Below are 25,882 nucleotides of genomic sequence, written 5' to 3'. Positions count from 1 at the left end.
TGTGAGAATTAAGACTGTTCACTATTTAAATTGCTAATAAAAATGTTACTTAAATACTATTTAAAATGTTTTGATTCAGTAAGTTTTTCAGTTTAAGTAATTTAGTTTCATTAGAACCTACTCATCAAAAATACAAGTTACTTGCTTAGAAGCACTAAAGTGCTTAAGTTCAAATTTCTATTTAAATTAAATATAATTAGCAAATTTAAAGCTTTAATTTCTTTTCAGGCCAGGTTATAATAAACTTCACATTAAACTTATAAAGCCAAAGAAAAAGTCATAAGGAGACAACAGTGCTGAGGATAAAGCAGCTGCCCATAAAGGCTTTTATCTTTTGAAAAGAAAGATGTTCTTTTCTTTCTATTTCTGCCTCATATAGTGGAAAGATTTAAAAGAACTTGGATCTTAAAGGGCTAAAAAAGCAAACGAAAGCTGCTTCTTCCATAGTCTAAGCAGTTCCAGCAGAATGAAGAGGGCAACCTAGCACATTTGGATGGCAGCCTAACTTATGAGCTGACAGCAGTCAGCCACACTAAGATTTGTGGCAAGTTTAAGTGTTAGAAATTTTTGAAAAAGTAGAATGTATTTAACTTTAAAAATTAGAATAACTAAAAAAAATTTAAATTGAGGTTTTTTTTGCATCCAATCTAAATTTTTACCGAAGTTATAGACTAGGAAATTTATGGTTATAATTAAACATAAATACTACGGAACGCAAACAAAGCCCTATATTTGAATCTGATGAAATGCAGGCCTGGAAGTTTGAACCCATGCCCTTTGGTCAAGTAAGAACCATACTTTAAACAAAAAAAGCACCCCACTGATAGAACTATTTTTGTGAAACTTCTAAATACATAAAACAGCCAGAAACATTATAAATGCTGAAATACTAAAATGTACAAAATACTGATGTAGCTTTTGAAGGAAAATAAGACAAATAAAATCAGGGCTACCCCAGGAAACTAAGGATCTCTATGTCTGACACTGCCACCACCTGGTGGCATGACATCAAAACTGTAGCTCCAAGTTCTTGTGGACTGTTTTCCAGGTTGGCTGATTCGGGGAGAAAACAGTTATGAATGAGAATAGCTGTTCCAGACCTGCAATTCATATGAAGCACAGAAGAATGCTTTGGGTGCGGCACAGGGAATTCTAGAGCTCTGGAGTCAGGCTTCTCAAACCCAGCCAACAAGTAGCTCCAACAGCAAAGGAGAGTAACTAGTGGGGAAGGTTCAGAAGCTACCTGCTACAAAGCTACCAGCTTTGAAGCTACCAGCCAGAGCTATCTGCTACAACGGTATACAACAGGACTGAAACTAGGCGATGCTTTATTGATTTATGCATTCATTCAAGATTTGTCTCTCTGCATCTCAGTAGTTGCATTTACATTCTGGGGATAAAATATGATTAAGACATTCCTGCTCTCAGAATGTCTGCCATGGTAATAGAGCACATAAAGACTTCATTCTACAAAAGAAATGTATGTAAGATAGTCAAAGCACAAAGGAAAGCACAAAGCACAAACTCAGCTGAGGAGGGGATAAAAACTTCCCAGAAGAAAAGATTTCTGATGCAGGTCTTAAAAATATCTCGGGTTAATGGACAGCTTGAAGTTTGTTGGTAGACAAGCAAAAAGGGCTAGTCATGTGTAGCATGTGAAAACACAAGATATGAAATGAACAGCATCCAAGAAGTTGTAAACAATTTGGTTAACTGGCATGTAGGGCTAGAGAAGGCAAACAGCAGGTTATTAGGCTGGCCAGGGGCAGGAACCAGATTATAGAGAGCCTTAAAGTCAGGCTGTGGAATCTAGACTTGTTATTTAGAGACAGGAAACTATCCAAAGGGCTTTTAGAAAACTACTATAGCACAAAAATGAAAGTAAAGACTAGTTAACAGGGAGACCAGTAAAGACTAAATCAGGTCTCTGGTTTGGATGACTAAGTAGACTGTAGTTTCAGAATCTATAAGACACAGAGGAACAGGTTTGGGTAAAGAACTGAGTCTTGAACATACTGAATGTGGGTTGCCTACCAGTCATTCAAGTAGAGATGTCTAGTAAGTAGCTGAATACATACACAGGTGTGGAGTCCAGTGCAGAAGAATAGACAGGAGATAAAAACCAGGGACTCAGCAGTATACAGGAGGCAATGGAAGCCACAAGAGCAGACGAGACCTCCCAGCAGAGTGTGCAGAGCAAAGGACCGGAACTGAGGATGAAAGGCTAGGGTCCAGTCTGGGGGTCCTTAGTATGTCAAGAGTGGCTGCCTGGATTTGAGGGTTTTCCCCCCACTTCAAAAAATTTTACAGAAAACATGTACTTACTTAAGGCGTGCTACAAAAGCTAGCTAAAATCTCATGAATGATACTTCTAAATGATAGCTCTTAAAAAATGAGACTCTGATGCAAAGTTGGGGCTTCCCTGGTGGCTCAGAGGATAAAGCATCTGCCTGCAATGCGGGAGACCCGGGTTCAATCCCTGGGTTGGGAAGATCCCCTGGAGAAGGAAATGGCAACCCACTCCAGTATTCTCGCCTGGAGAATCCCATGGACAGAGGAGCCTGGTGGGCTACAGTCCACCGGGTTGCAAAGAGCTGGACACGACTGAGCGACTTCACTTTCTTTCTTTCTTTTCTAATGGAAATAATAAACTAATCCTTTGTTATAATTAGGGAAATTAGAGTATTATTTTAAAACCTAGATTTATATCAACTAAAGTAAGTTAGTACTAGTTACTTCACATCAATTTTGAAAAACTCTTATTGGTGTCATAGGGACTGCCCTGGCTCAGACGGTAGAGCGTCTGCCTACAATGTGGGAGACCTGAGTTTGATCCCTGGGTTGGGAAGATCCTCTGGAGCAGGAAATGGCAACCCACTCCAGTACTCCTGCCTGGAAAATCCCATGGACGGAGGAGTGTGGTAGGCTACAGTCCCTGGGGTCGCAAAGAGTCGGACATGACTAAGCAACTTCACTTATTGGTGTCATATATATCTCTAGTTAAAAAACTGGGGGAAAATAATTCAAAATGCAATGAGGAGCAGAAATAAAACAGAGACAAAAAATAGAAACAAATCAATATAACCAAGAGCTGGTGCACTGAAGAGATAAACAAAACTGATAAACCTTCAGCCAGACTCATCAAGAGATGACTCAAAATCAGAAATGAAAAAGAAGTTACAAATGAAACCATAGAAATACAAAGGATTGTAAGAGATTACTATGAATAATTATATGCCAGTAACACGGGCAACCTAGAAACATAAAATGTCCCAAGACTGAATCAGGGAAAAATAGAAAATATATAGAGATCATTTACCAGTAACTAAATCAATTTAAAAGAAAACGAAAATTTTCAACAAGCAAAAGTTCAGGCTTCACTGGGGAATTCAACCAAGCAAACAAGGAGGAATTAAAGCCTAGATCTCCCAACAAGAGGAAGGAACGCTTCTGAACTCATTCCTTGAAGTCAGCAGTACCCTCATACCAAAACCAAAGACCACACACACAAAAGAAAGTTACAGGACAATATCACTGATGAACATAGATGCAAAAATTCTCATCAGAATACTAGCAAATTGAATTTGAATTTGACAATACATTAATAGGATCATATACCATGATCAAGTAGGAGCTATTCCAGGAATGCAAGGATGGTTCAACATACACAACTCAGTCAATGTGATATACAATCTTAACAATCTGAAGAATAAAAATCATATGATTATCTCAGTATGTACAAAAAAAGCTTTTGACAAAATTTGACATTCATTTATGATTATAAAAACTCTCAACAAAGTGGATATAGAGGAAACATACCTCAACATAATATAGGCCATTAATAACAAACCTACGGATAACATCATACTTAATGGTGATAAGTTGAAAGCATTTCCTTCAAGATCAGGAACAATACAACAATGTCCACTCTTACAACTTTTACTCAACATAATGTTGGAAGTACTAGCCACAGCAATCAGTCAAGAAAAAGAATCCAAATTGGAAAGAAGTAATACTGTCACTGCAGTAGACATGACACAAAATTTAAAAAAATCTCAAAAAATCCACCAAAAATTGTTAGAATAAAATAATTCATTAAAGCTGCAGGATACAAAATCAACATAAAGATTCTAGTGTGTTTCTATGTTGCTGGTATTGTTTAGTCACTAAGTTGTGTCTGAATCTTTTGCAACGCCATGGACTATAGCCCACCAGGCTCCTCTGTCCGTAGATTTCCCTGGCAAGAATACTTGAGCGGGTTGCCATTTCCTTCTCCAGGGGATCTTACTGACCTAGGGATTGAATATGCATCTCCTGCATTGTCGATGAATTCTTTACCACTGAGCCACCCAGGAAGCCCTTTTATTCTATACACTAACAATAAACTATCAGAAAGAGAAATTAAGAAAACATTACTACTTACAGTTGCATCAAAAAATGTAAATCAACTAAGAATAAGTCTAACTAAGGAAGTAAAGACTTGTACTATGAAAACTGTGACACAGATGAAAGAAATTGGACAAAATACATACCATGCTCATGGACTGGAAGAATATTGTTAAAATGACCATTCTACTCAAGGCAATCTACAGATTCAATGCAATAAATATCAAAATACCATTGGCAATTTTCAGAACTAGAATACATAATTCCAAAATTTGTTAAAACAAACAAACAAACAAACACGAAAGGCCCAAATAGTCAAAACAATCTTAAGAAAGAATAAAATTAGAGGCACCATGCTCCCTTATTTCAAACTACACTACAAAGCTACAGTAATCAAAACAGTTTGCCACAAAGACAGACTCACAGATGAATGGACAGAATGTGTTTGTGTGTGCTTAGTTGTGTCCAACTTTTTGTGACTCTGTGGACTGTGGTCCACCAGGCTCCTCTGTCCATGCAATTTTCCAGGCAAGGACACTGGAGTGGGTGGCCTACCCTCCTCCAGATGGAACAGAACAGACAGACCAGAAATGAATCCATGCAATTACGGTCAATTAATCTATGACAAAGGAGGCAAGAATACACAATGTGGAAAAGACAAATCTCTTTGCAAAGTGCTCTCAGAAAACTGGATAGCTACATATACAAGAATCAAACTAAAACTTTTTCATACCATATAAACAGAAAGACTTAGATGTAAAACATGAACCCATACAACTATTAAAAGAAAACATGAGCAATATGCTCTGTGACATCAATCTTAGAAAGATTTTTTGGGAGAATATGTCTCCTCAGGCAAGTGAAATAAAAGCAAAAATAAACAAATGGGACTACTTCAAACTAAAAAGCTTTTGCACAGTGCAGGACACTAGCAACAAAACGAAAAGGGTACCTACTAAATGGGACAAGATATTTGCAAATGATGTATCCAACGGTGGTGATTTAGTCGCTAAGTCATGTCCAATTCATGCAACCCCATGGACTGTAGCCTGCCAGGCTCCTCTGTCCATGGGATTCTCTAGGTGACAATACTGGAGTGGGTTGCCATTTCCCTCTCCAGAGGATCTTCCTGACCCAGGAATCAAACCTGGGTCTTCTGCAATGTAGGCAGATTCTTTACCAACTGAGCTATGAGGGACATATCCAATAAAGGGTTACTATCCAAAATATACCAAGAACTCATATAGTAGTGTTAGTCGCTCAGTCATGTCTGATTCTTTGCGACCCCACGGCCTGTCGCCCACCAGGCTCCTCTGTCCATGGGATTCTTGCCTGCCAGTTTCCTCTGTCCATGGGATTCTCCAGGCAAGAATACTGGAGTGAACTGCCATTCCCTTCTTCAGAGGATCTTCCCAACCCAGATATCAAACCTGGGTCTCCTGTACTGCAGGCAGATTCTTTACTGTCTGAGCTACAGGGAAGATCCTAAGAACTCATATAACCCAATATTAAAAAACAAATAACTCAATCAGCAGAGTATCCGAATAGATAATTTTCCAAAGAAGATATACAAATGGCCAACAGACACACGAAAAGATGCTCAAAATCACTAATCATTAAAGAAATGCAAATCAAAACCACAGTGAAGGCTTCCCTGGTGGCTCAGTGGTAGAGTCTGCATGCCAACCCAAGGGTCACGGGTTCAATCCTTGGCCCAGGAAGATCCCACATGCCGTGGAGCAGCAAAGCCCCTGCACAACTACTGAGCCTGTGCGTCCCAACTAGAGAGTAGCTCCTGCTTGACACAACTGGAGAAGGCCCACCTGCAGCAGCCAAGACCAGAGCAGCCATTTAACAAGACAGTATCACCGCACCCCTGTCAGAACGGTATCATCGAAAACACAAGAAATAAGTGTGGTGAGGATGATGAGAAACTCTGGACTGGATGAAGCACAAGCTGTATTCAAGATTGCTGGGAGAAATATCAATAACCTCAGATATTCAGATGACACCACCCTTATGGCAGAAAGTGAAGAAGAACTTAAAGAGCCTCTTGATGAAAGTGAAAGAGGAGAGTGAAAAAGGTGGCTTAAAACTCAACATTCAGAAAACAAAGATCATGGCATCTGGTCCCATCACTTCACGGCAAATAGATGGGGAAACAGTGGAAACAGTGGCTGACTTTTTTTCTGGGCTCCAAAATCACTGCAGATGGTGATTGCAGCCATGAAATTAAAAGATGCTTACTCCTTGGAAGGAAAGTTATGACCAACCTAGACAGCATATTAAAAAGCAGAGACATTACTTGCCAACAAAGGTCTGTCTAGTTAGTTATAAAGAAAGCTGAGCACCAAAGAATTGATGCTTTTGAACTGTGGTGTTGGAGAAGACTCTTGAAAGCCCCTTGGACTGCAAGGAGACCCTACCAGTCCATCCTAAAGGAAATCAGTTCTGAATATTCATTGGAAGGGCTGAAGCTGAAGCGGAAACTCCAATACTTTGGCCACCTGCTGCAAAGAATTGACTCATTTGAAAAGACCCTGATGCTGGAAAAGATTGAAGGCGGGAGGAGAAGGGGACGACAGAGGATGAGACGGTTGGATGGCATCACTGACTCGATGGACCTGAGTTTGGGTAAACTCTGGGAGCTGGTGATGGACAGGGAGGCCTGGCGTGCTGCAGTACATAGGGTCGCAACAAGTCGGACACAACTGAGCGACTGAACTGAACTGAGGACATGGAGAAGAGAACCCTCGTGCACTGTTGGTGGAAATGTAAGCTGGCACTGCCACTATTGAAAAATGGTATGGAGTTTCCTCAAAAAATTAAAACTAGAACTACCATACAACTGAGCAATTCCACTTCTGAGTATTTCTCCAAAGAAACCAAATTACTAATCAAAAAGATATATGCATTCCTATGTTCATTGTAGCAAATATTCACAATAGCCAAGATATGGAAGCAACATAAGTGCTCATCAATGGAAAACACACAGACTTGCCATAAGGTATGATCAAGCACAGGTGGCCTTGGTGAAGAAAGGTAGTAGGTTTAAAAATATCCATATGAAAAGTTTGAAAAGCTAAGACCTAATGCTCTTAATCTTTTCCATCAAGGTGGTAATATCAAAATTCCTAAAAGAACTGGTAATTTTACTTAAGAACTACAAATAGTAAGTAGTTTTGTAATTTAACTTATTAAAGAGAAGAAATGAAAAGTTGCCTTTTTTTTTTTTTTTTAACAAATTTGTGAACTTAAAGATATCAAATGCCACAAAAATAAAATGTTCTTTCTTATCTTTTGAAAGAGATACCAAAAATTATAAATCAAGAATGGAATCATTAAAATGTTTAGTGGTGACTTTTAATCCTGATTAAAAATTACTTGAAAAGGTTATAGCCCAATACAATCAAAATAGAATGTCCACTGAGAAAAACTGGCATGAATTTGATATATTACTTATATAGTATATAGTTTTATTGGCTATAAATATAGTAAATATTGGCTACAGATATAGTTTTATTGGATAAGAAAAGTCCATTTTGGAATGCTGGTTAAATATAGTTAGGAAACTTATAATGTGATTGTGCCACTAGGTGATGACTCGCTGGCTTACCACTGCAAAACAGTGGAATTCTTCTTCCATTAACAAAGGTATATGGGGCCAGTAAGCGAGAGATAAATATAAAACTTTTTTTAAGAGGGAGAAAGTTGAACTATTTTCTACAAAATAAACACTTTAATAAACCGAATATAACTTGATAATCTTAACTAAAGCAGCAAGTAATTTCACTTCAAAAACGTTTTGTCACATTCTTCATTTTCTCTTCCCTTCCTTCAAGTAAATAAAAGCAGTGATGAGCAACAAACTACAAATGCCGTCCGGTTTCTGAGTGCTCCTCACTGTCAGGAGTACTTACCTGTTACAGCAGCTGCCACTGACGGCCTCCAGAGAGCTAGGCCTGGAGAGGAGGCAGCACACACAGGACCTCATTGGAAGTTTTGATATTGCCATTTTACAGATTAAGAAACTGAGATCCAAAAAGACCGGGTAATTTGACCAGGTAGTAAATGGCAATGCTGCTGGTTTAATCCAGGCTCATCTGGATATCAAAGGCTATGTTTTTCACTGAAAATCCTGTCCTTCTGGGCACCATACTAATACATTAAATTTGTCAACATTCTAAATAAACAACGTCCAGAATAACTTCAAGTGAGGTAACTTAAAGGGAAAAAAAAAACTTATATTCTGGACTTCCCTGCTGGTGCAGTGGTTAACAATCCACCTGCCAATGCAGGGGACGTCAGTTCTGTCCCTGATCCGGGAAGAATCCATATGCCATAGAGCAACTAAGCCCGTGCGTGCTAACTATTGAGCCTGTGCGTCGCGATCACAGAAGCCCACACGCTCTAGAGCCTCTGCTCCACAACAAGAGAAGCCACCATGATGAGAAGCCCGTGTGCCGCAAACAGAGAGCAGCCCCAGCTCAGTCGCTCAGTCGCGTCCGACTCTTTGCAATTCCATGGACCGCAGCACACCAGGCCTCCCTGTCCATCACCAACTCCCAGAGCTTGTTCAAACCCATGTCCATTGAGTCAGTGATGCCATCCACCCATCTCATCTTCTGTCGTACCCTTTTACTCCCGGCTTCAATCTTTCCCAGCATCAGGGCCTTTTCAAAGAGTCAGTTCTTCGCATCAGGTGGTGAAAGTACTGGAGTTTCAGCTTCAGCATCAGTCCTTCCAATGAACACCCAGGACTGATCTCCTTTGGATGGACTGGTTGGATCTCCTTGCAGTCCAAGGGACTCTCAAAGAGTCCTCTCCAATACCACAGTTCAAAAGTATCAATTCTTCGGGGCTCAGCTTTCTTTAGAGTCCTTTATATTTTATATTTATATATTATAAATATATTTATAGATTAGTCCCTGCTCACCAAAACTAGAGCAAGCCTGCCTGCAACAACAAAGACCCAGCACAGCCAAAACTAGATTTTCAAAATATTTCTTTATAAAAAACTACATTTTGAGCTATATATATATATATAGCAGTTACTTAACATTAATGCTATGAAACAAAGGATGAGAATAAATGGTATTTTTGATAAAGAAAAACCTTTCAATGAAGAAACTAAGATTTCTAAAACAAATAAGAGTCTCTGATACTTAAAAAAAGAAAAATCTCAGTAGACAAAATGTGACCACATCAACAAAAATGTATTTGTACAGCTTCCCTGGTGGCTCAGATGGTAAAGAATCTGCCTGCAATGCAGAAGACCTGGGTTCGATCCTTGGGTTGGGAAGATCCCCTAGAGAAGGAACAGCTACCCACTCCAGTATTCTGGCCTGGAGAATTCCATGGATAGAGGAGCCTGGCAGGCCCCAGTACATGGGGTTGCAAAGAGTCGGACAGACTAAGCGACTTTCACCTTCACATCTAAAATAGCAAAAAAGGGATTATCTGTTCAAGTAAGAAACTGGCCAAGTATTTCTCTATTGAAAGGAAATGTCAAAATGCAAATATTATTTTGCTGATGCCCTGTATCAGCCCTGCAACCAAAGGGAAAAAAGTCAACGATAAAGCAGAATGTTTTCTGTACAGCTCACATATTCACTGCGAACAGACTACATTACCATTAGACACTACTATCTGATCAACTGTGCTGCAGTTACAGAACTTTACACTCTCATAAAACAGCATCCTATTTATAATACTAGGCCTGCAATCCTTTCAGTTGACTGAGTCATCTAAGCCATTCCCAACCTCCTTCCTCCCCTACCCACTTCCACTCCTGGTTTCCTCTATAGAGAGGAAACTACAGTGTTTACAGAGACACTGTTTCAGTCTACAGATTTAAGCCAAAGTCTGTTGGAGAGGTCTGAGAAAGTTTTCTTCCGTATTCCTGTTAAGAGACAACATTCCTGTCACTTCCCTTTCCCCTCTGCCATATCATTCTTCAGCTATGACAAGAATAGCTATGGTGGCCATCTCATAACCATAAGGGACCCCAAAGATGCTGACGGATACCACTGAAACACTGATCAACATTAACAGATACCTACCTTTTGATTTAATGTGAGAAAAATAAACTTCCATTTATTTAAGCCACTGTTAGTCACATACTCCATTTATTTCTAGACAAAAGCATTCTTTATCAAACATTTTCATTAAACATCAACTTTCAGGCTGATAAGATGGTTTAGAAGCTGGCTAGTTGTCTGATGTGTTCATTCACTCATTTGTTTACATGATTAAATGCCTGCTTAGGATTAGTATTAGGTTTGGGGAAGAGAAAATTGAAGATATGGTGTTTATCTTATGTCTGAGACACATACCTAATATAAGAGAGAGATGTGTAAATACGACAAGAGTAATAAATGCTCTAGCTGAGCCTGAACAAACTTCAGTGACAGCACACAGAGGATCCATGAGATTTTTTTTCTTTTTTTTTTTTTTCCCAAAAGTCAAAGTCTAGGTTTAGGCCAGAAAAATGTAAGACCAGCCAGAACCAGTCCTGTTCTGTCCTCTTCAAATGACAAATTGAAGACAGAAGACGCAGGAGAGTCTAGGAGGAAAGGAAGAACATTAGACACTGTTGAGAGTTTCTGAGAAGGGCCCTGATTTACCCTCTCTGGTACTGTAAGATTAGCTACAACCACAGAAAGAGGAGTGCAACTACAGAGCCCCTAGAAAACCTGGAGGGCACAGGAATAGAGAAAACCCACCACTTCCTATCTAGAACCCCGGGAAGAAGCAGCCCCACAGGTTACCATCCATACCATCATGGCACAGGAGGGGCAAAAAAGCCCTTTTATTGGAGCAGAGTGGGCCTGGGACGGCCACTAGCGGGATAATTGCACAGTGCACACCCCTACGTAGCCTCCATACTGCCAATGGAAGCATCTTTCTTACATAAGGCTCTGATCATTTCACTTCCCTACTCAGAATTCTTCAGCTTCAGACACAGAGCCCTTCACTATCAGGCTTCCCTGGTGGGTCAGTGGTAAAGAATCTGTCTGTCAATGCAGGAGGCGCAAATTTGATCCCTGGGTTGGGAAGATCCCCTGGAGAAGGAAATGGCAACCCACTCCAGTACTCTTGCCTGGGAAATCACAAGGACAGTGGATCCCAGTGAGCTTAAGTCCATGGAGTTGCAAGAGTTGGACATGACTTAGCGACTGAACAATAACAACACTCACCCCTCACATTCAACTGAGCAGTACAAAACAAGTCAAGATTTTCTCATATATTATGCAGTTCTATACATATCTATCCTGTCTTGGCATATAAGAACAAGTTAAAGCACTTACTATGGATTAGTCATTGTTGTAGGCAGTTATATACAACACATTTAATTGTCACAACCAACCTGTGAAGTAGGAAATATTAGGACCACTTAATAGAGAAAACAGAGACACAAGATGTTTCCAGTAAATGGAAGAAGTAGGATTTGAGCCTAGAGTCTGGGTCTAGAGTCCACTCTCGTAAGCCACTGTGCTCCACTACTTTAACATACGGGTCTCTGTACCCAGAATGTCCTTCACCCTCGACTCCCTTCTGGACTCACCCATCTTTCCAGAACAAACCTAAATGTCTCCTTCCTTAACTGTAAAGCCTTTCCTCAGCAGAACGTTCACCCTCAACCATCCTCCCCCATGCTGTACATTATCCCATTATGTGGCCGGGGTCTGGTGACCGGGGTCTCTCCTCACCAGATGGTGAGGTCCCGGAGGACCGGAGCTACCTTATTCACCATTAGCCCCCCTCAGTCACAACGCCTGCCACAGCAAGCATTCACTACACATTTACTGAACTGAACGAATTTCAACAGAGGTATTTTTATTCAAAAACATTTCAAGTTGTCCACACAGCTCGAGTGGACCTATTCTTTATCCACTCAGTTTTAGCAATAAATGATTTTATATACTGATGGTTCCCAACTTAAGATGGTTTGACTTAATGACTTTACAACTCTATGATGGTGCAAAAGCAGTCCACATTCAGTAGAGACCATATTTGGAGCTTGGAGTTCGGTTCCTGTCCCGGTCTAGCGACAGGCAATACACACTCCCCACGACGCTGCATGCTGGACAGCGGCAGGGAGCCACAGCTTCCGGTCAGCCACGTCATCCCCCGGGTACGCAACCAACACACTTACAACCACTCTGTACCCAGACAACACTTCTGTTTTTCACTTTCAGTATTCAATAAATTATATATGATATTCAACACTTTATTATAAAAGTCTTTGTGACAGATGATTTTGCCCGATTGTAGGCTAGTGTTCAAATGTTCTGAGTCCTTATAAGATAGGCTGGGCTAAACTATGACGCTTGGTGGGTTAGGTGTATTAAATGTATTTTTTGACTTAAAATAGTTTTAACTTCCCATGGAGTTGGCAGCACATCTGTACTCATTTCTAAAAACTGGTAAAATTAAAAAAAAATTATCCTGAGACTTAGTGTCTCCCCAAACCCATACCCTGTGTCTGAAACCCCATTTAGTGTGGATTTCAAAATGAAATGCTGGTCATAAACTGACTCCTAAAATCCATGGCTGATTCATATCAATGTATGACAAAACCCACTGAAATGTTGTGAAGTAATTAGCCTCCAACTAATAAAAAAATTAAAAAAAATAAATAAATAAACTGACTCCTAGAAAACCTGACCCCCAAACTACCTTCCACTAGTAATAAATGGGCTGCAAATCAGAACTTGGATGAAGAACTAAGGAAGGCCTCAGCAGAGCAAGAAAACAAAAGAAAGAGTATGATTTCCGTAATTCTGACCCTTTAAATATGAAACATCAGTTAAGAACTGCTACACAGGCTTGCAGCAGCACTAACGGAACCCTGAGTCAGCGGACTATTTTCATTAAGACTAACCTCACATCTTTTGTTTCTTCTAATTGTCATTCACTTCCAGCCCAGAACTATAAGAAATAAATTTCTGTTGTTTATAAGCTACCCAATCTGTGGCATTTTGTTACAGCAGCCTGAATGGACTAAGACAAACTCTTAAAACTCCCTGACTGACTGCTCAGTCAAGTCTGGCTATCATCATCAAGAACATCAGTGGCTCCCTCTGTTCCCCTCAGTAATCTTCTCCATCCATCTACACTGAGGCAACTTTCAGCTCAAAAGAACCATTTCTAATAACTTTCCCTTAACTATATAGACTTTTTTTTCATAAAAGTTAATTAACAATGTCTTTTCATTAAAAGTTAATTAACTGTATAAAGTATTTATCTTGCCTTACCATATAAATATAAATTATCTCAACATGAAACACACATTTTATCATTTTTTATATTGCTCAAAGAACTTAGTACCACACATATACAGAGGAGACACACAGTGTTTCTGTAGAAGCAGTGAATGCAACCCACACGCAGTTGATAGCTTCTTTGCTATCTTAGAGAAACAAAAATTATAACCATGAGGCTTTTTTAGATTGTCTTTAATAGTGAGCAACACATACAACCTAAAGGCAAGACAGAAAAATGTTTCCTGATTTAATTTTCAGACTTACAAAAAACGCCCATTCTCAAGAGACAAGTACATTTCTGTACCTAACTGGAATCACTGGCAGAACCAAAGCAGAACAGAATGATGGGGGTGGTGGGGGAAACTAAGAGCTCCCTCTCGCTAATCTGGAAGTAATTAACAAGAAACTCAAAAGAAGTTAACATTTTACTTTGGCAATATGTTGAACAAACAAACTGCAGCCTTGAATTTGGAATCTGCTTCAATTCAACATTAACAGTGACGTCTATATATAAATCCCATGACCTCTTCTTGCAATACTTTTAATCTCTATCGCTCATCCGGCAGTCAGCCACTTAATACTTTTCACTCTTCATTTCACTCTTTCATGTGTATTGTGTGTATCTTACCTTCAGCACAGGTTACAGGTTCTTTCTTAGTAAAGCATGTAAAGATACTCATTTCTACTTTTTTGAATTACCTCCAGTCTGGTAAAATGTTTTGCACACAGTAGATGCTCAAATACTTTTTCTGATTGAGCAAATAAACTTAGCGTATATACTCCAAGATGAGTACTAATTTAGTCAAACCTCCAGCCGCCATACACTGAGTGCCTATGTACACTGGCACTTTACATATACTACTTAATCCACACAACCCTTTGAAGTAAGTATAATCTCTCTCTCTCTTTTTTTTTTTTTTTTTTTTTTTACAGATTTGGGAAACTTTAAGGCTTTAAAAGCTTAAGAAACTTTTCCAAGATCCTTACAACTAGCAAAAAGTTAAAACTGTGATTTCAATCCATGTTTGATTTCTAACTACTTCTCTTCCCATTAAGCCTTACTGTTTCTCTAAAATGATACGCTCTCTTCAGAACCATAGTTGAGGGGCATAGTATGATACTGGCATTCCTTCTCAAATTTCAGTGAAAAAATAAAGTAGGTTTAGGTCAGTGAAACGGTACTGTTTTTGTTTCTTAAAAAAAGTTATTAACTGCAAATGCCAAATGCTATCAATCTTTTATGAATGACATGTCAAAATCTCACTCTGCAGAGCTGAGAACAGAAGGTATAGGACCTACTACCTAAGTGATGGCCTCTGACTTAACTGTGATTTCTGGAGCAAGTGCATGAGATTAAGCTTTGATCTCCAGCTTGTAAATGGGGCATTGGGAACAGGAGTATGTCACAAAAAACACTGGATCCCAACTTTCAAACCAGTAGGGAGAGGAAAATATTGACAGAAACTAATTAGAACATTCTATCCCTTATTGAGAATAAACAATGATATTAAGTTCACTTATTAAAAATAGATTCTTTATACTAGCAAGAATCTCTTGCTTACTTTTTTGCAAAATTCCTTCACTTGCTAAATGAGGCAAAGAAATAAAAAGCATACAATGCTCCAGATTATCTCTGGTTTACAAAGTCAAAAAAGAAATGCTTAATTAGCACTTGTTAGGCCTAATTTCAGGCATGAATAACTATCTGGAAGAAGGTAAGATACAACACCAGAAACACAAACCATAAAGAAACAAGTTGATAGATAAACTGAACTTCCTTTAAACTTAAAATATCGGCTCTTCTAAACACAGTTAAGTAAATGAAAAGACAACCAAAGACTGGGAGAAAACATTTGGAAAGCATTTATCTGATAAAGGATTTGTATCTAGAATGTGCAAAGAACTAACCTGGAGAAATGGAAATTACAAGATATCACTACATACTTACTAGAAGGGGTGTCATCCCAAGTATCAGTGAGCATATGGAGAGACCAGAACACACACACTGCTGTAGGAATGGAAAATGGCGCAGACACTTTGGAACACCATCTGGCAATCTCTTAAAAAGCTAATCATACCCCTACCATATGATCCAGCCATTCTGTCCCTAGGTATTTACCCAATACAAATGAAAACATATGTCTATACAAAGACATATATACATATTCATAGAAGCTTTATTTCTAATAACCCGAAACTAAAACAAACAAAACCCCTAATGTCCATCAACAGGTAAACAACTGTTGTAAATCTACACAACGAAATACCACTTAACAATAAAAATGTATGAGTAATATATACAGCAACATGGATACATCTTAGCTATGCTGAGTAAAAGAAGGCAGGAAAGAGTATGTATTGCACGATCCACTGATATAAAACTGTAGGAAATATAAACTAATGTATAATGACAGAAAGTAAATCAGCAGTTGCCTGAGGAACAGGGTAGGGGAAGCAGTGTGTGTCAGGGATTGGGGCTAGGCAGGAAAGAGAGAATGGGAATGAAGAAATTCTAGGGGTGATGGGTATGCTCCTTAGCTTGACTGTGGTGATGGTTCCATGGATGTACACATATGTCAAAACTTAAGTTTATAAACTTTAAGTATGAGTTTAGGTATGTCAATTATTCCTCAATAAAGCTATTTTTAAAAACAAATAAAAAGATTTATACATTTGGGAAGTTAGAAGAATGAAAAATTTGTGGTATGTATCCTTTAAGATGGTCCCAATGATCCTTGTCTCTTGGTATTTATGCCCATGTATAATCTCTCCCTCAGTGTGAACTAAATCTGTTTCTAGGGAACAGAATGAGGCAGAGGTGAGTCCCTTCAAGACTAAGTTACAAAAACCCCTATGGCTTCTGTCTTGGACACTCCACGCACAAACGCTACCAAGGAATTCAGGCCATCAGCCCAATACTTTCAGGAACTGAAGGTCTCAGTCCAACAGCCGGCAAAGAACTAAATCCAATAACCATTAAGTCTGAGTTCAGAAGTAAATCTCCCAGACATGCCTTCTGATGAGAATACAGCCCTGGCCAAGAGTTTGACCACAGCCTCAGTGAGACTTTTCTTTTTTTAATATGTATTTATTTGGCTTTGTCAGGCCTTAGCTGTGGCACACAAGACCTGCTGCATTGCGCGGGGCCTCTCTTGCAGTGCACCAACTCTCTTGTGGAACAGGCTTACCTGCTCCACAGCACATGGGATCTTCCCAGACCAGGGATTGAACCTGTGTCCCCTGCATTGTAAGACAGATCCTTAACCACTGGACCACCAGAGAAGTCCCCTCACGTGAGGCTTGGAGTCTACCTAAACCATGCCTGGATTCCTGACCTACAGAAATGGTGAGATACTAATGTTTGTTTCCTTAAGGCATGAAGTTTTGGGGCATGTAGTTCTGTTCCACAGCAACAGATAATACATGAGCTAAGTCACATTTAAATTAAAAAAAATATTTAAAGCAAATTTATCCACTTAGAATACATCCTTTTAGAATGCAAAGAGAGTATTTGGCTAAAACTAGATGAAGCAGGGGCTTAACTTTCTTATGCAACGTGAAGTCCAGAGGTGAGGCTGTCCAAGGCCTGCTCAGGGTGCCAAAACGCCACCAGGGACCCGAGCCCTGTCAACTCAGGCCCGGCCATTCTTAGGGACATCAGCACAGTATGATCTCAGGTCCTTATCATGGAAAAGAGGAAAGGGTTTTGCCTTGATCATGAAAGCGAACATTTTCCCAGAAATCGCAAAGCTACTCTTTATTTACATCTCATTCATCAAATCTGTTTCCCATTGCCATTCATAGATGCAAGGGACTCTGGGAAGATTAACGTTTTCTGCTCCTTCAACATAGTAATGTTTTGTTAGTAATGAAAAATGGGAAAATGTTTATTGGACAACCAGAAATATTTGCCAAAGCTGTACATTTTATTTATGGTAAGACCAAAAACACTACAGGGGTTTAGAGAAGGGCAAGAACACAGTACGCTAAGGGAGCTTGAGAAAGTCTCTGAGAAGGGACATTTAGAACTAAGTAGAAAGGAAAGACAAGGGAATTTTCAAAGGGGATAAGAAGAACAAAAAACCATGAAGACAGGAAAATGTAATAAGGTCTAAAAAGAAATCACCTTATATAAAGTTTTTAATTGCACAAGTTAAAAAAACTGCTGAGTGATGAATATGCATGTTACTTCCTAGCAAGGAAAAAAATGCAGCATAAACAACAAGGTCCTGCTGTGTAATAAACTGTAAGGGAAAAGAATCTGAAAGAGAATACACACACACACATACACATAAACCCGAGGTTATCGTCTGAGGTCAGCAATGCCAAGCTGGGTGCAAAGTGTGAAGCAGCAGTGCCCTCACCAGAAAGGCTTCACGGTGCGTCCTAGTAGGGGTCTGGCCGTGCACCTTCCCTCAGGTCCTGCCTACTCTTGGAACTGCATCCATCCTTCCCAGGGATTCTGCAAGTCCATCTTACATCTTTTAATAAATTTCTTTTCTGCTAATGTTAACCAGAGGTAGTTTGTGTTGCTTGTAATTAAGAACACTGACAGAAAGAAGGTTCACCATAACGTTGAACACAGGAGCTTCATTTAAAAAGTGGTGTTTCAGGAGGATTTTCCTGTGAATAAACAGTCTCACGCAACCTCCAGAGAGAAATTAATTTACTATTGTTAATTAACTTTTCCTGTTACTGTTACCTTCCAGAAAATCAGGACTCATCCTCCCTTCCCAAAAAAGTCCACAGGACTTTCCCTAAAATTGCATCCCTTGCCTATATAGTATAGTCCCCTTTTACCTGTGGTTTCAGTTACCTGTGGTCAAGTACAGTGTGGAAATACCAGATGGAAAATTCCATAAGTTTTAAACCACATGCTATCCTGAGCGGTGACAAGCCTTGCCCCGCCCCGCCCCGCACGGGACACAGTCACTCCAGGCAGCACATCCTGCCTGTCAGTCACTTAGCACTCCCGCAGCCTACGGGGTTACTGTCAAGGGACCACAGTGCCTGTGCTCACCTGACCATCATTCTACTTGGTCATGGCTCCAAAGCACGACGCACGCAACTCAGATATGCTAAAGAGATGCTGCAAAGAGCTTCCTTTAAGTGAAAAGGTGAAAGTTCTTAACTTAATAAGGAGAGAAAAAAATCGTATGCTGAGATTGCAGACGGAGAATGAATCTTCTCTCCATGAAACTGTGAAGAAGGAAAAAGAAATTTGGGCGAGTTCTGCTGTTGCACCTCAAACTGCACAAGTTACAGCCACAGGGCATGACAAGTGCTTCACTGAGATGGAAAGGGCACTAAATCTGCACAGTAAGATGTCTTCAGAGAGAGACCATGTTCACATTGTTATTGTTAATAACTGTCCTATTTTACTACTAGTTGCTGTTCATTTCTTACTGTGCCTAATTTCTAAGGTAAACTTCATCACAGGTATGTACACATAAGAAGAAACATAGCCTGCATAGGATTCAGTACTTCCCATGGTTTCAGGCCTCCACCAGGGGGTCTTGGCATGTATTTCCTCAGATAAGGGGGGACCACTGCACCCTAAGTTCTACATGATAATTCATGGCATCAGTCTTGTAAAAGGATACAAAACAGCTCAACAAAATGTGACGGAATCTTGAACTACACTCTTGGAAACGACCAAGAGTTCCTTCAATAGCTGAATGAGTAAACAAACTGTGGTACATACAATGGGATGGAATATCATTCATTAATCAAAAGAAATGAGCTACCAGGCCACCAAAAGGCATGGAGGAAACTTAAAATGCACACTATGTGAAAAAAGCCACTCTTCTTTCTTCTGAAAAGCCTGCAGACTATAATGATTCCAACCAGATAACATTCTAGAAAAAGCAAAACTTTAGAGACCTTAAAAATATCAGTTGTTGCTAAGGGCTAGAGGAGAGGAAAGGATGGAGGAATAAGTAAAGCAAAGGAGATTTTTAGGGCAGTGAAACTACACTGCATGATACTATAACGTTGGATACACGACATTTATAGATTTGTCAAAACTCAGAATGCACAACACAAAGAATGCACCTCTAATGTAAACTACGGACTTTAGTGAATAATAAGGTATCAACACTGGCTCGTCAACTGTAACAACTGTATCACACTAATACAAGATGTGAATAATAAGGGAAACTGTGTATTTGGTTGGGGGGTTGCATGGGTGTATTTGGGAACTCTCTGTACCCTCCCATAAATTTTTCTGTAAACCTAAAAAGAACTGAAATACTAGAAAACAATATCACGGCATGTGAGATGAGAGTTAGAACATTCTAAGGTCTTTGCACCCCTTGGAAAAAAAGAGATTTTGATTATCTTTAGACTGTGAGTCAAATAATGCACGTTAAAAATTTAACAGAAACCACTAAATAGGAAGAGGATTAAATAAAACAAATTTCTTTCTTAAAAAACAAATCTATTATTTTAAATTGTGGTGGCCTACCTGAGAATCCAGAACCTCCAACTTACGTTTCCTGGCATGAAGAGCTTTACTTGGGAAAGCCCAATAATAATTAGATGTTCCAATTCTCTCACAGTCAACCATACCATCATCAACCAAGCTTTGAAGGACTTCTTTTACTGACATAGCAGCTAAGAGAGATAATTTTTAAAGACTTCATATTAAGACACATCATAAATCAAATTAAAGGCTAATAACTGGGGAAACACTTGCAATAAATATTAAAGATCAAGTTAATAAGTTAATAAATAAGGAGCTTTTAAAAATAATTACAAAAAAGGCAAATACTCCAACAGAAAAATAAAATACATCAATAAGCATCTATAAAACATGCATGGGCAATAAACAAGAAAAGTGGTGAAACTGACTGATAATTGAAGAAATGTAAAATAAAGCATGAGATAGGATTTTTTGGCTACTTAAAACACTAAACATTATAATAAAGGATTCAGAGATATAAGTACTCCTCAATATAGTAGAAAAATATAGCAAAAACAGATTTATGTGTAACTCTTACATAGAAATTCCACTTTTACACATTTAGCTAAAGAAAATAATGCTTAAGGATGCGTGTTAAAGCACTGTTTTTCATAGCAAAACCCTGGAAATTAGTACAATAACTGAACTCTTAAAAGGATATTCTGGGTAAATATACCATGCATTCAATAAATTTACTTTATAAAATATTTAATGGCTTGGATATATGTACATCCAAAATGTATTATATAGAAAACTAAGTTAGAAGACAGTATTCAGTAATATGACAGTAGTTATGCAGAATGTAAGGTTAAGAGAAATATCTGTATTTCCTTTTTGCTCGTTTTTCTTATTTTTTCCAATAATAAACATGCATTACCTTTTTTGCTAAGGAAACTAAAAGAAAACTACTATGAAAAATTAAGCAATAAAGAAAGAAATAAACTGGATGTTATAATTAGGGGTAAGACTGAAAATCAGAAAAGAGTTTTAAAAATACCATGTAAAAATACAAAGTCATATTTCACAAATGTTTGATAAATTCATAGATCATTCTTATTTATTATTAATAGAACTATACCAAGAAATTATCCATAGAGTCCATTTTAATTTTTCCTAGAGCAAACCCCCAAATTTAATAAAACTCATTAAAAACTTAAAAGATTTAATAAAAAAAATAAAATCTCCACCAAGTGCAAAACAGTCAACCTCATTCATAATAAAGTACAAACTGAAATGAAATGTCAAAGACTTCTAAGAATGTTAACAGTTCTGAGAAATGAATTTGAGTATAATAGCCTTTCCTGAAGGCAATTTGAGATTCCATCTAAAAAGCCTAAAATTGGAGCTGAGGCAAGCGTTGTGGGGGAGAAGGGTAGTGACTGTAGCTGCCGTTTCTGTTTCCAAGGTTTCGACCAGGTCGTTGAGCACTTCCACGTGGAGGCTGGCACAAGACCAAACTCGAGACACGCAACTCATAACAGCTGATGGAATGTTGGATATTACTACTTTAACTGGTGTTCCAGAAGAGCATATCAAAACTAGAAAAGCCAGGATCTTTGTTCCTGCTCGCAATAACATGCAGTCTGGAGTAAACAACACAAAGAAATGGAAGATGGAGTTTGATACCAGAGAGAGATGGGAAAATCCTTTGATGGGTTGGGCGTTAACGGCTGATCCTTTATCCAACCTGGTTCTGGCTTTCAGTATAAAGAAGATGCAATTGCCTTTGCGGAAACAAATGGATGGAACTAAGACGTTGAGGAGAGAAAGGTTCTGAAACCTAAGTCCAAGTCTTATGGCGCAAACTCTTCTTGGAATAAAAGAACAAAATAGGTTGGCATGGACTGTATCTCTGTGCTTGACTGTGAATCAAGTCAGCTGTGCAGTATTTATAGTCTGTGTATAATACACCTCTTAATCTCTTAATAAATTTGACCTTTAAACTACAAAAAAATAAAAATAAAAATCCTAAAACTATACAAGTCTCTTTTTCTACTCTATTTCTAGGGACATTTCCTAATGAAGTAATATGAAATGTGGAAAAAACTTTTCGGCAGGGGGAAGGGAGGGATGACTAGGCGGAAGAGCACGGAGGATTTTTAGGGAAGGGAAAATACTCTGTGATATCATAACGGTGGATCCGTGTGCACAAACCCACAGACATGCACAGCACTAAGAGTGATTACTAATGTAAACTATGGATTCAGGGTCATTATGACGTGTCTATGCAGGTTCACCAATTGTAACAAATGCCTGATGGTGAGTGGTGTTGGTAACAGGGGAAGCTATGTATGTGTGGGGGACAGGAAGTACATGAGAAATTCTGTCCCTTCCTCTCAGTTTTGCTGTGAACCTAAAAATACTCATTTAAAAAATAAGTCATTTAGAAAAAAATTTAAGAATGGCATGCTTTAGCAAGAAAATTTGGGAACACAGCTAGCTGGTCAACAATAGCTAATGGGTTAAGCAAGTTATGGCACAATGGGTGGTCACAGAAAAAATATTAGGAAATACAGATGCTGTAGATCATTTTTTTAAAGCAAATGACATAGATAGGTGATACAATGTTTTATGAAAAAATACATGAACACAAAACGGTATTTGCAGCATGGCTTCCTCTCAGAGAAATGGACAGATATATAACACAAACACAGATAAACAGAACCTAAGAATAAGACATCAAAATATACCATGTTACTATTTATACAATGGAATCTTACCCAGCCATTAAAAAAAATGAAATAATAATGCCATCTGCAGCAGCATAGACGGACCTAGAGAGTGTCATACTGAGTGAAGTCAGTCAGACAGAAGGAGAAGTATCCTATGACATCCCTTATAGGTGGAGTCTAAAAAGAACTGATACAAATGAACTTACAAACAGAAAGGTACAGAGGCAGCGAATGAATTGATGTTTGCTGCTACACACTGCTTTATTTGAAATGGACAACCAACAAGAACCTACTGCAGAGCACATGGAACTCTGCCCAGTGTTATGTGGCAGCCTGGAGGGAAGGGAGTTTGGTGGGAGAATAGATACATGTATGTGTATATGGCTGAGTCCCTTTGCTGTCCACCTGAGACTATCACAGCATTGTTAATCGGCTATACACCAATACAAAATGAAAAGCTTAAAAAGAAAGTGGTAATCTCAGTAGAGGGATTATGAACTTTATTCTTATTATATTCTTTATATAACTTCCAAATCTGTTAAACATGTATAGCTTATATAATCAGAAAGTAAGGTTTAAAAAATATATATATTATATATAATGGGCTTAAGAGTAACTCCTCCAAAGATAAACCCCAGAACCTCTGAATGCAACCCTTTTTTGGAAAAGGGTCTCAGTTCAGTTCAGTTGCTCGGTCATGTCTAACTCTTTGCGACCCCATGAATCGCAGCACGCCAGGCCTCCCTGTCCATCACCAACTCCCGGAGTTTACTCAAACTCATGCTATACAGATGTAATTAAGGATCTCACGATAAAATTATCCTGGATTTAGGGTGGGTCCCAAATGACACGTGTCCTTATAAGACACAGAAGGGGAGGAAAAAAAGGGGGAGGCCATGTGAAGGCAGAGGCGGAGATCGGAATGATGCACCTATAAGCCAAGCACGGTCGGCAACTACCAGAAGCCAGGAGAGAAGCGTGAGGTGGAAACTCCCTCAGAGCCTCCGGAAGGAACCAATCCTGCCGAAAGCTTTGCTTTAGATCTCTGGCCTCCAGGACTACACGAGAATAAAGGTTCCACTGTGCTAAACCACCAAGTTACAGAAATTTGTTACAGCGGCTGTAGAACACTTACACACCAGGTAAATCCCATTAACAAATACCAGAACATACATGAACTGTTTTACTTCTTTTGAACTAAATTATACACATAAATGGGCTTGTGTATAATGATGTGTATGTATGTGTGTGTGTGTGTGTGTGCATACAGGCATGCGTGTATATTCCACCTTAGTTTTCCTAGAGCAGATACTCCAAACACAAGAATCATGGTCATGGCCTAGAAACATTATATAAGGACTTTAACAAACATTGTTCATCTCTAGAAATTTATGCTTCCATGAAGTGAAAGATTTGCAGGAAAGATGACCAGTATTCATCAAAACATTCTGGCCCATCTTTGATACTTACTAATGCCTTTTTCTTTGGGAGCAATCTTCTCCATATCTTTTAGTTGAAATACATCTTTCTGTTTAAAAGAGTTAAAAAAAAAAGATGAAAAACATGTATTTATTTTCTACTATATATTTATATTCACCATAATTATGTTTATAAAATATTGTATTAGAAAACTACGCCTGGAAATGAACAGTGTAATAGCATCAAGAATTTTAGAGCTAGAAGAAATTGTAATTATCTTGTTCAATACCTTCAATAGAACATAAAATGGACAGAGTTTCCATGAACATACAATCCCTTAAAGTAACTGGAGGGCAGAACATAACATCTTTCCAATGAAGTATAAAATCTAGTTATGATGAATCATTTGTTAACATGAGATAATTGGTTTCTCTGACACTTTGATTTACAGAAAACACAAATAGTGCTTTGCTTAGTACATCACAGACTTAGCAGCTCTAACTAAAACAGACAGCTGTCAAGATTTGTTTACATTTAAGGTTTCATGGAAGAGCTACACCTAAATAAGAAAAACAGCCATTCATGGCTGCCTATCAATCATTAACCTATACATGCTACATGTCCATCACATGCAAAGCAAAACATTGTGGGGAAGATACACACATAGAATATTCAATCTTATGGCTGGAAAAACAAATCTATGCAGAATACTCCTTTCTTCCTGTAATAAGCTTTGGTTGAACTGGTCAAAAGAACTTGGATAACAGAAGTGAAACATTTGAAAAGACTGAAGTATTCAGTAATTAGAACTATTGTGATTATTGTTATGGAAATCTGCGATCCATTTCTCCCAACATAAACTTGAACCGGTAACTTCAACAGGATGGAAATTAGACATCATAAAAATTTAAAATTTGTGCTCATTTAAGGGCACTATAAGAAACTGAAAAGACTGGCGAGAAGAAAATATTCACAGAACATACCTGACAAAAGAGCAGTACCCCAGACACAACCCTCGCAAAAAAGATGAACTGACAGATGAGTAAAGGAACGGACAGATGAGTATATGTGATAAAGCAAGTAGAGTATAAAATGTTAATGGTGAAATCTAGGGTGGGCACATAGGTGTTCACTGTGAAATTCTCTCATCTTCAATAATAAAATGTTGGAAAAGGTAACTCCATCTCACTACACTTAAGATTTAGTAAATTCAGGAAAATACTAAGTCACTGGTCCTATTAATAGATTGTGAAACAAAATTTTGCACACCTGGGATCAACTATTAAAAGAAAATTCTGTAGTCTCAGAGAACATGCAATAAATTACTAACTTCAGGCCTTTTATGCACTAAAAAATCAATTAATCAAACTATTTGCAAATATCTTAGATTCTCTGGAAAAAGAACATGAATGCACTGAGACATCTGCCTATATGTGGTCATCAAGGAACAGCCCCAGACATACCAATTGCCCCAGTGGGGCTGCTGTGTAAATAAATAGGCTTGCAAAGAACTAGCCTCAGAACTGTGTGGTCATTTAAGAGAACGAAGAAAATGGTCTCAAGTAAATACTGGTTCTCCCCTATGTTAAAGAGAGATAATAAAGAAAAGAACACAACAGTTCTAACTTTCAAAATCAAAACTATGTATAAAGATACCATTGAAGACACACAGT

General features: G+C 38.5%; 1 protein-coding gene and 1 pseudogene across 3 annotated transcripts in view; one reads left to right on the top strand and one right to left on the bottom strand.

Annotated features, from left to right (window-relative positions):
• The window catches only part of MND1 (meiotic nuclear divisions 1), an 85,651-nt gene that overhangs the window by 46,585 nt on the left and 13,184 nt on the right, over positions 1–25,882 (bottom strand). For all 3 annotated transcript variants that reach the window (XR_009692909.1, XR_009692910.1, XM_061142533.1), the window contains exons 3-4: positions 24,261–24,318; positions 20,122–20,270 (exon numbers count right to left, since the gene is read on the bottom strand). Coding sequence is in view for 1 of the 3 variants with exons in the window: in XM_061142533.1 (XP_060998516.1) it covers positions 20,122–20,270; positions 24,261–24,318 (207 nt within the window). In the remaining 2 variants the exon portion in view is untranslated. The remainder of the gene's footprint in view (positions 1–20,121; positions 20,271–24,260; positions 24,319–25,882) is intronic.
• LOC133056786 (NADH dehydrogenase [ubiquinone] iron-sulfur protein 4, mitochondrial-like) lies at positions 21,249–24,249 on the top strand (annotated as a pseudogene).

The sequence above is a fragment of the Dama dama genome, chromosome 5, assembly GCF_033118175.1.
Source record: "Dama dama isolate Ldn47 chromosome 5, ASM3311817v1, whole genome shotgun sequence".
Taxonomy (NCBI): domain Eukaryota; kingdom Metazoa; phylum Chordata; class Mammalia; order Artiodactyla; family Cervidae; genus Dama; species Dama dama.
This window is presented reverse-complemented; position numbering and strand designations above follow the sequence as displayed.